Here is a 10884-nt window from a genome sequence, read left to right as displayed (position 1 = left end):
TTCCTGCCCTTTGGGCAGGGGGCTGGACTCGATGATCTCCCGAGGTCCCTTCCAGCCCTAATGTCTATGAAATCTATGAAATAGACAGGTTACAGAGGTGGGCAGATGAGAAAAGGGTGGAGTTCAATGCAGACAAGTGCAAGGTACTGCATCTAGGGAGAAGGAACCAGCAACACGCCTATAGGCTGGGAACACCCTTCTTGTCAACACAGTGGCAGAAAGGAATCTTGGAGTCATTGTTGACTCCAGGATGAACATGAGCTGCCAACACGAGGAAGGGGTCAGTAAGACTAACCGCACCTTGTTGTGCATCTACAGATGCATCACAAGCAGGTCCAGGGAGGTGATCCTTCCCCTCTATGCGGTGCTGGTCAGGCCACAGTTGAAGTACTGCATCCAGTTCTGGGCAGTGTACTACAAGAGGGATGTGGCCAGCATGGAGAAGGTCCAGAGGGCCACACGCATGGTCAAGGGGCAGCAGGGCAGGCCCTATGAAGAGAGGCTAAAGGGCCTGAACCCATTCAGCCTCCACAAGAGAAGGCCGAGAGGGGAAATGGTGGCAGTTTACAAACTCTCCAGGGGGGACCAGCAGGAATTGGAGGCGGCTCTGTTCCCCCAGGCACCGCCAGGGATTACTAGGAATAATGGCCACAAATAGTTAGAGAGAAGGTTCAGGATGCACATCAGGAGACATTACTTTACAGTTAGGGCTGCCAGGCTCTGGAATGGGTTCCCAAGTGAGGTGGTGCTCTCTCCTACCTGGGGGTCAAGAGGAGGCCGGACAGATATTTGGCTGGGGTGATATGATCCTGGCATCTGCAGGGTAGGGGGTTGGACCTGATTATCTGTTTAGGTCCCTTCTGGCTCCAAGTACTATGATACTCTGATTTGATGCTAAGAACAAAAACTGCCAAGGTCATGGGGCAAAAAGATACTCAGTTGTTTTCTATTTGGTAATAGAAGCCCAGATTCAGAGTTCTTACATAAGTGACTCAACGTAGGAGGTTAATATAATTATAACCTGTTCAGGTCACCAGTGCAAAACACTGACCTGGTTAAAGAGTAAGCACCAGCCAATATAATGCTTGCTTCCCCCCTCAGATACCAGCAGTGTAACAACATGCTCTATATTGCCATGCAGAAAACAGGTTCATTTCCAGGTCACTTATTCCTTCTGCCATCATCAGCAGATAGTTTTAGAGGTACCTTGCACCTATTGTGTTTCAATAGCCTTTTCTTTGATAAAAGAACAAATCATGTTAATAATGAATATAATTCATAGGTGCAAGTGACTGTACAACTCAGAAGTATGTAAGCATACAGGAAAATAAAATCTTCAAGATTTCAGTCAAGCATTGCCCACTTAAACTTCTCCTTTAAAACGTCTTCTATACATCAAAGGGGCCTACTTCCATTTCATTTACTAAACAGGATTTAAAGTCCATTTTGTAACAGTGAGTGTATGAATTACAGGTTATATGTAAGATTTTTTTAAACCACACAATTCATAATATCCAGAACACCCATGTTTAAACTAAAAGTAGTCCAGGATTGTGAAATGCTACTTATTTAGACTAATTGCAAGGTAATTTTCAGAGTGTAAGCATGCTTTCTAATTACGTACCACACAAAATAGGGAAGAAGGAATTCGTTGGTCCAGAGAGGACATTACTACACTTAAGCAGAGTGGAGGAAAAGTTTCAAAACATATGCCCGTGCCACATGTAGTCTAGAACATTGGCTCATGGTTCTCACTGATGATATAACATGCAGCTGGCCAACATTTTTCATAAAGTAGACATAGTAAACATTGGGAGAAAGGGAAAGGAGGAGGGAGAGAAGAGAAACATTCAAAAGGTTACAAACAAACAAACAAAATTTGGATGAGATGTATCAAACTAGCTGCAGCCAAGATTAGGGAAGAAACAGAAATATTTCCAGGAAATTTATTTTAAAAGAGAAATAAGTTAAAGATAAACCCCTGAAAACACGTTTTGTATCTTTTAAAGAAAAGCTGTTGGTTGACCAGAAAAAGAATTTTCCAGCTTTTCATTTTGCCTAAAGAACCAATGTAACTATTATTTTCTATACTTATTGTTAAAATACAATTTAGATTAAGTAACAAAAGCTTATTGGAAGGGGGGGCATTAAGACAGCATACAGAAGGAATAAAAAGAAGAAATAACAATGCAGCAAGTATTAAACAGAAATGTATATAAGGAAGAGGTGTTTGAAATAGTCTACAAATACCCTGAATTTACAGTTTCTGCATGATGCTGCAGTATTGGAAGCCAAAGCTTTAACATGTTTGAACAGAGTTCTTCATTAGTATGGACCACACTGATCTATGTGGGACTTAATTGCTAGTATTTTGTAAAAATTATATTGACAAATTATACTAAAGGTAAGACAACATATTCTTGATTCCACATTCAAGCCTTGAAGTGTGCTAAATCACTTGGAGAACTACTAAATATAGTTTAGCCCAATCATTTTTATTCAGGGTGTGAGCTATTAAAAGATGCATTCAAATACTTCTGTTGAGTCACATTGTGCCCAAGCACTGGAGAGTTAGCTAGGATGATACCATAGCAGCTTTGCTGTCCTTTCTCTCATAAGATTTCCTAAGAAGATCTGAGGTGAACACAGAAAACGGGTTATTCAGATTTGCAGCCTATGTTCTAAATTATTTAAGAGAAAATCTAAACATCTCTGACTATGAACCTCAAAATTTAGAATAGATAGGATGATCCTCCCAGTCTATTTGTCCTGTGGGCCCCCCCCCCCCAATTATAAATCACTTTTTGGTAAATATATCCTAAAAGCAAAGGAATTGCTGTAAACAGTAGTGGAATCAGGAAAGAGGCCACATGGTTTAGATGTGGCCCAGTGACTGTTACATGGCAGTCTCATTAACTACAATCCCATTTCGTTAACTAGAGAGCATGTTACAGAAATACACCCTTACAGTCACTGCGCATGCAATGCATGTGACCATGCAGTTCAAATAAGTTATGATTATTCACAATGCTTGATATCCTCCATTAACAATATTTTTAGAACCTTCGTTTTGTTTTTGTAATGATTACAAATTACACATGAAAAGGTGAATTGTCAAGCTTCTACCCCAAACCTTATTTTCTCATGGATACACTTTGGTGAGAACCTGCTGATCTTGGTTATATGGAGACTAAATACTTCCATGCAAGTTGTAAGAGAACCTTTTGACCAAGTCTCATTTCTGGAACTGAAATGAAAGGAGCCTGATGTCTACTAACTCAAGAAAAATACAGAGTAAAGATAAAGAAATTATGCTGCAGCACTACTTTGTTCTCTCCCCAAATGCCAGAGAACAAGTGTTGCAAAATATTCTCTGCCTTGCTTAGAAAATTACATCTAGACAAACAGAACTGAAAAATACAGCAGGTTTCTCCTACTGGAAGATGTACAGAGTATGGGAACTTCTCAAAGACTGAGTCCTCTTTGATGGTGGTTATAACAAAATAAGTGCCCAAAGGAAAAAAAAATAATTCTAAATTCTATAACAGACCAAACCCAATTAGGACCACAACCAATTAGAGACTACCCACTACCTTATTATGAGGCTATGAATAAAATAAAGCTACATATGATGATACAGGTCAATCCATCCAGTATTAATACTGTTTCCTCTAAGAATCATTCTAATAAGCTACACTTGTAAGTAGAAATAAAGGGTCTCTCTATTTAAGGCAGGGGCACTAATTCCATTTTAAATTCAAGACAAACCCACAGAATTTTGGCACCTGATTCCAGTGCATTCCACACCATAGACACTTGACCACGTTCTCAGGTCATTAATAGAAACACCAACATGGGAAGCAAATTTCAGCCAGCTGGCTTTGATCAATGCTCAGTTTTTATACCAAAAATGTGATCCATGTCAGAGATTGACTAGATAAACCTAAAAGAGTTGACATTGCTGGTAGCCTTGCAAAGCCTTTTGAAAGTCAGATCTAGAAGATGAACATTTAACAACCCAGAGGTAGCCTGTGGAATACACTTCCATTATAAAAGGGTAAGAGCTCTGCAAGGGTCATAAAAAAGGACCAGATGTTGATACACAAGAACATCCACTGCTATGCCGAGATTTGACATTTGAAAGAGACATAACCCCAAGGCTTTGAAGAATAATATCACCTCACTTGAGTTAAAAAGAAAGTTCCCTGCTGGAAAGGTTACAATGAAGTTGCTTGCAACTTGATCTGAAGCAGCAGTTACCAGCTATCACCACACATGCTTGAAGAGCACATTAATTTTTGCTAGAACCCCTTCACTTGTATATTCTTGCTTTCAAGGATTTTAAAACGTAAGAAATTGATATTTTGCTTTATGAACTGACAAAAGTTCTTCAAGCTCTATCCAGCTCACCCAGAACTGCTCATTTCTACAGCTGCATGATTTGCAAGAAAACAGTCAAGTACTAAAAAGCAGATAGCTGATAGTTCTTAGCTTCCTTACTTCATTTTGTAACATCCACAATAGGTGCAGAATAAAGTTTGGCAAGAGAATAATTTTGGAATCCTGCTCCACTTACCTATCCCCTCTTCACTCATTCTCTCTCAAATCCCTTAAGATTTTTGTAATTTTACATTCTTCTTTCACAAGCTTACAGGTAGCCCGAGATGTGTCACTCTTCTGCTCAAGTGTAGCCCTTCCCTATTGCTGCTTTTTTCTTCTCTCTTACTCTCATAAATTGCTCCTTATTCTGCAATGCACATCTCATATGCATGCCCCAAGAAACAGTAAAGAACCTCATTTCATTTCCCATCATGTTCCTGTAATTCTGCTTGCTTCTGACTAGTCTGTTGTTGTTGCACCACTGTAAGCTACACCTGGGGCAGAAGATGACTGCTGTGGAGAACCACAAGAGCTCCAGCAGGGGACAAGACTGTAAGTAACAGAACAGATGAGCTGCCAAAATAAAGTCACAATGGTAGCCTGGAGTATGAAATACACAGCATCCTTTTTACTGCAAGAAAGCGAGAATCATTCATACCCATAGCAACATCAATGGTGTAGGTTCCTATCTATCCTGAAAGAGATGCCGCAATATTTTCCATGGTAAAGTCTCCCAAACTGCAGTGGCTTGATCAATGATGCTTTGCAGCCTCTTGTTCATAACACGGTGCCATCTCTTTTCCTGGTTTTTATTTCAGAGAACCAAAACTCATGGAAGGTGGAAGTGAAAAGAAAAGCAGAAGTAGACTGTGCAATTAATTCTGTCTAGATATAGATGCCACAAGGATACTATGCAAGGCAAGCATGGGAGAGGTAAGCTGGAGTGACACCAGTCACTTTTTAAACTAAGGCTGCATGCACATTTACAGTTTATGGCCCACTAGTGCGTAAAAGGTTTGTGCCCACTAGTGCATAAAAAGAAACTTTTTTTCCAGTGTTAGAGCAGGGCTGGAGTGTTGCTGTAGCCCTGATGGTCTAGGAAGCATGCAGAAGGCATGGATTGTACACGATATCTTTTACTGGACCACCTGCACAGCTAGGGGAGCTGCTGGATGCGCTTTCACACCTCTTCAGGCTGCTGGATGAGCTCTCTCAGGTCACCATTGCTCAACTTGCTCAGCTATTATTTTCTTAAATTTAGAAACAATAACTATTTAAAATAACTATTAAATAATGGCTCAGGAGCAACATATTATTTTTCACCAACAGGATACCCAAGCTTTATGAAAGCAGTGTGCACTAAGTGGATGTGGTATCACAATAGGCTTCTCCTTAATAATGGGAAAGGAGAATATGGGGGACAGAGGGTGGAAAGATCTCCAAAACTAAACCCAACTAACTTGCAACTCCAAAGGGGAGTGATCACGTAGATTGCAGGGGTCTTCATAGTATGAAGCTTCCTCTCTTCCGTACTTTGAGAAGCTAAAACATTGTAAAAAAATGCTGACATTTAAAATGTTGCTTGTATCTGGAGTGAACACACCTATTGAAACAAACACAGTACACACCTCTGAGCTATTGTTTAGGACTCCCTGCAAGCCTCTTATAGGCCTCACTACATTAACTAACTTAAAAAACATGACCTGAGTGCACAAGTGAAAATCTAAATAAAAGTTAGACTTGTGAAAGACAGTTGTGTGGTCAGTCGTGTAGCCACATGCACATTAAAAAACACTGCTTTGAAACCTGCCAACTTTGTTCCCCAAATCCCTACCGAAGACTAGTAGTTACACGGCATCCTGTAAGGAAATGTGAAGGCAACTGAAACCTCCGAGTTCTCCTTATTTATAATGCCAGCAGATTTCTTGGTGATTTTATTCCATAGCTTTTAGAAAAAGAACGGCTTTTTTTTTATTATTATTATTTCCCTGAATTTCTTTTGTAATCAACATATTGTATCTACAGATACTGACAAAAAAATAAAAATATGCAAGTTTATAGTTAGGAAAGGTATCACTACGGAACAAAATTGCATTTAATCCACTCCAAAGCTGTGATGAGCAGAAAGAACCAAATATATTCAGCTAACAGTAGTACTGCAGATATGCTCAAGCAATCTGAATTAAGAGCATAATTAATACAGAATGGGTAAGCTGCACCGATCTAAAATTTGATGCATACTTTCTTCTAGATCCTTTATTCCATATAAGTATTTGTGCAGCTTGAAAAAGATAACTGATTTAATGCTGTTTAGAAAAAGAAGTCACACTAGTACCTTGTATCCACTAGACACCCAACAATAAGGTGTCAGGAAATGTTTTTATTTAAGGCTTAAAAAAAACAAACCCTACAACAAGCAAAAGAGAATATCTAAGATTTTTTAAAATCTTTCAGTGTTGACTTATTAATAGTCATGTCATTTAAAACAGATTTTTATAAGAGAGAATTTTGTGCATTTGTTTACATTTTAAGTTAAATCTGTAAGCTTCATAACATCAGTCACAAATGCTAGGTAACCTCCTGTTGCCAAAGAAAGGCATGTGAACAGCAAGTCAGGCCTACATCATAACCACACCCTGAGAACAGCAGTAAGGAAACTACTTTGATAGCTGGGTATTCCATTAGGACTCTTGTAATAGACATTTCCCTATTGCATTAGTCAAAGGTCATCTTCTAGCCTGAAACTTCTACTTCCTATCTTCACATTCCTACATACTTTTAATGAGATCTTATGCACCTTGTCATACATATTTTTCTGAGGTGGGAAACAGCATGTTGCATCTGTTCACCCAAACCACTGAAACCTAGATTACAGCAGCTGCCAGAAAATCCAGTTAGGACCAGGGGATATTGTATAAGGCATAGTATAAACACAGGGGGCACATCTACATGTTCATTAATGCACTTTTGCTAATGTGCATTAAATGTAGTACCTCCATTGTGAGGTACTAGATAAAAGGTGTATTAGCCTATTTTAATGTGCATCAGCAAAAGCGCACATTTTTTGTGACGCTTTAACGTGCATTAAAATGCATGTATAGAAGCAGGTCAGGGATATCAACTCTCATAGGTCGATTTCTTGTCACTTAGAGAATGAATGCATGGTTGTATAATGTCAAAGTGTCACTCTGTTTTACAATGAGAAGTGAAAGGCCACCTCACACAGTCTTCAACCAGTATTTTTGGCTGACATTTTTTTCATCATTCAGAAGTGGGTTCCTGAAGAGAAGGATGGACACAAGGTATAACGAGAGACTTAGTCCCAGCAAGAAATATGAATCTGCAACACAAAGCAAGTGAACAGGAGACCTATAAAAATACAGATACACCTCAGAAACTTTTATTTCAGAAAAACGACGTTACCATTTTCATTCTTCAGGACATGGAAGCGATACAGAAATACTGCCTCAACACAGACAGCAGAAGCTAAGCAAGACATCCCAAAACATCAGAAACTAAAAAATGGCAGCATTTATGCATTGTAAGACATGCCCTTGACCCCTGCCCTGAGCTGAAAGCATGTGACGAGCGACATGTTCGGGAACAGGCCAAGGATCCCAATGAGAGTTGATATCCCTGACCTGCTTCCATACGTGCATTTTAATGCACATTAAAGCGCCACAAAAAATGTGTGCTTTTGCTGATGCACGTTAAAATAGGCTAATGCACCTTTTATCTAGTACCTCACAATGGAGGTACTAACAAAATTTGCAGTTCGAGTGCTAAAAGGCCTATGAGAAAAACTTATCCTTCCTCTTCACCTTAATACGATGCCTACCAACAAGTCCAAACAGAATTAAAAAAAAAGACCACATTGAATAAAAGTTTCAGGAAATAAAAGCAAACAAGTAAAAAAGAAAGGAGACCCACAGGCAAAGTAGCCAAAAAACTTTGTGCAAAGCTTATAGTCTTAAAAAGAAAAGATGATGCTGTCTCCACAGCCAGACCAAGCTGCTATGCAGCTGCGCCCAAGCAGGGCCAGGACATTTATCTAAATATCATCATCACCCTTACTTCCCTCCTTCCTGCATCGACACCGCCTCGCACAGAGGAACGGGTGTCAGGACACCAAGCAATGCCGAGCGCGCCCCTCCCAGCAAGAAACCGCACACTTCAGACGAGGCAGGTGAGACCCCCACAAGCTGCGCGGCTGCAGGACCCCCGCCGGGACCTCCCAGGCAACCCCCTCCGGACACCAGCGAAACCAGGAGAGAGGTTCAGGCTGCCCATCACTCCTCACGCAGAGATGCGCTGCCCCTTGCCTCATCGGGGGCTCTGCATCCCCTCCTGAATCTGGTATTGCAAACCCCCTTCCCTCATATTTGCGAGCCCCTTCCCCCAAAAAACCCCAGTTGCTGTCAGTCGCTCTTAAAGAAGGAGGCTGGTGAAAGAGAAGCATTTCTTGGTGGTCCGCGGGCCCTCAGAAGGATCCAGGCCTGAATCCCCGCAAGCCCACCTCCCCAGGGTCCAGACGCGCGGGAAAGGGAAGGACGGACCGGCCCCCACCTGCCCACGGTCTGGTTTGCCAGCTGCTTCATGCGATTGAACTGCTTCTTCATGATGGCTCCGGCTCCGGCTCCGGCTCCGGCCCCTGCCCCTGCCCCTGCCCCTGCCCCGCCGCGCCGCGGCGAACCTGCTGCTACTACTCCTGCTGCCGCCGGCCCGGATGCTCCTCAGCGCCGGAGCCCCCCCACACGCCTGACCACGCCCACCGGAAACCCTCGCCGCTACTTCCGGCCCCGCCTCCCCACGGGGGATGGGGCACAGAGCGAGTCGCTCTCCTGGGACGGAGGACATCCGGGTGCTGGAAGTTGCCCGGATGTTGTCGTTAGGGGCGGAAATGCCCTGCTGCCCCGCACGCGGAGGACTCGGATGTGGAGGTGCCTGTGGGCACGTGACGTGGTGGGAGGAGTGGGAAGTGCGAGGGCTGTTACTCTTTGTTACCACTGCTCGGGGTCGCGTTGTAGAATATGCTCTTGACCCCCGCCCTGAGCTGAAAGCACGTGAGGAGCGACATGTTTGGAAACAGGCCAAGGATCCCAATTTGCAGCTCAGCACTGCCTGGTCTCCTGACTACCAAACCAGCCCTGGGCAGGGAGGTCATTTTTTATATTCAGCCCTTGCAGCAAGCAAGTCAGTCCCTCAGTACAGATTATATCATGGCATGAAGTCCCATGAAAGTGACATCTGCTCCGTGCTGGGCTCTGAGGAGACAAGGAAGATGATTTGGGAGAAGGTGAAGTGTTTGTGAGCGCATGTAACTTGCTTCACTTAAGAAGCAGCATTCATGTGTCTCCCCCTACTCCCAGCCCCAGTTTTGGATTCCAGGAGATGATGCCAGTTAGACCATGTATTATTAACTGTTGGTGTTTTAATATGTATTCCGAGTGCCTGCTGCTCCGACAGGCTGGGCCGAACTGCAATCAATGACATGCATACCTGGAGGAGGTCACACCATCCCCAAAGGCTTATGGAGTTGCCTGTGGTTAAGTGGCAGAAATCCTCATCTGCCGCACAAGGTTCAGTTCCTGGGGACTTGTACGACTACAGCCACGGAAACACAAAGGGTAATTGTATAAATGGCCAAATGCACATCAGTGCTGAGAAAATGGCAGCGGTGTGCTTTTGAACTAAAATACATGAAGGGTGTTTTAGTTCAAAAGCGTGCTGCTGCCATTTTCTCAGTGCTGATGTGCATTTTGCCGTTAACACAAACGCGTGCAATGCAGCACCAGGTGCTTCAGTTTGCATGGTTCACAGACTTGATTAACTGAGTCTGCTCCCAAGCACTGGCTTTCTACCACACTGGAGCACACAAGTGTATGGGTATAAATGACTCAAATGTCTGGACTCGGTCTGGCCTTTGGATTCTGTCTCAATGGTGTAAAACGGGGTGGGAGGTGTGGGCAGCCTCCACCCCTCCATACTCCTGCTGAGGCAGATGTGTCAAAGGTCTGGATGACCTCTTATGCACCCATCATGATCGATGGTTGCCAAATCAAAGGGCTTCTAGCTTAGAAGACTCATGAGTCCCTGAAGAGGTGCAGGACCAGGGTGGATATCTTTTATTAGACCAACTCAAATAGTTGGAAAAAATCTTTTTTTTCCAACTATTTGAGTTGGTCTAAAAAAGATATCAGATTTACCCAAAAAACCCTGCCTGCCTATGAGCAAAGGGGTCTCTCGACCAACGGCAGCGTTCCCCACCCCTGCCTCTTTGCTGGTGTTCTAAAGCAGGTGCATCGGCTAGGCAGGCTCCGGGGATCAAAGACTACAACTCCCAGAGTCCCCCCCGGCACCTTAACCTCCCTTGGGCAGGGCTTCCCGGGGTACCGCGTTCCTATTGGACGGCATGGGAGCTGACAGCGCAGCTACCCAATTGCGTGCTCAGGTTCCAGGCGCCGGCGCGGCGCTCCTAGGCCGCTGGCCAATGAGAAGCGCCGC

At 43.2% G+C, this 10884-nt stretch overlaps 1 protein-coding gene across 7 annotated transcripts in view; it reads right to left on the bottom strand.

Moving 5' to 3' along the window:
- ARHGAP17 (Rho GTPase activating protein 17) overlaps positions 1 to 9088 on the bottom strand; it is a 65264-nt gene extending 56176 nt beyond the window's left edge. For all 7 annotated transcript variants that reach the window (XM_019541839.1, XM_019541845.1, XM_019541843.1 and 4 more), the window contains exons 1-2: positions 9045 to 9088; positions 8947 to 9014 (exon numbers count right to left, since the gene is read on the bottom strand). In XM_019541839.1, the coding sequence (XP_019397384.1) occupies positions 8947 to 8999 (53 nt within the window). In that variant the 5' untranslated portion in view covers positions 9000 to 9014; positions 9045 to 9088. The remainder of the gene's footprint in view (positions 1 to 8946; positions 9015 to 9044) is intronic.
- Between the last annotated feature and the right edge of the window lie 1796 nt (positions 9089 to 10884).

Source organism: Crocodylus porosus, unplaced genomic scaffold, assembly GCF_001723895.1.
Source record: "Crocodylus porosus isolate Cpor-Errol unplaced genomic scaffold, CroPor_comp1, whole genome shotgun sequence".
Classification (NCBI taxonomy): Eukaryota; Metazoa; Chordata; order Crocodylia; family Crocodylidae; genus Crocodylus; species Crocodylus porosus.
This window is presented reverse-complemented; position numbering and strand designations above follow the sequence as displayed.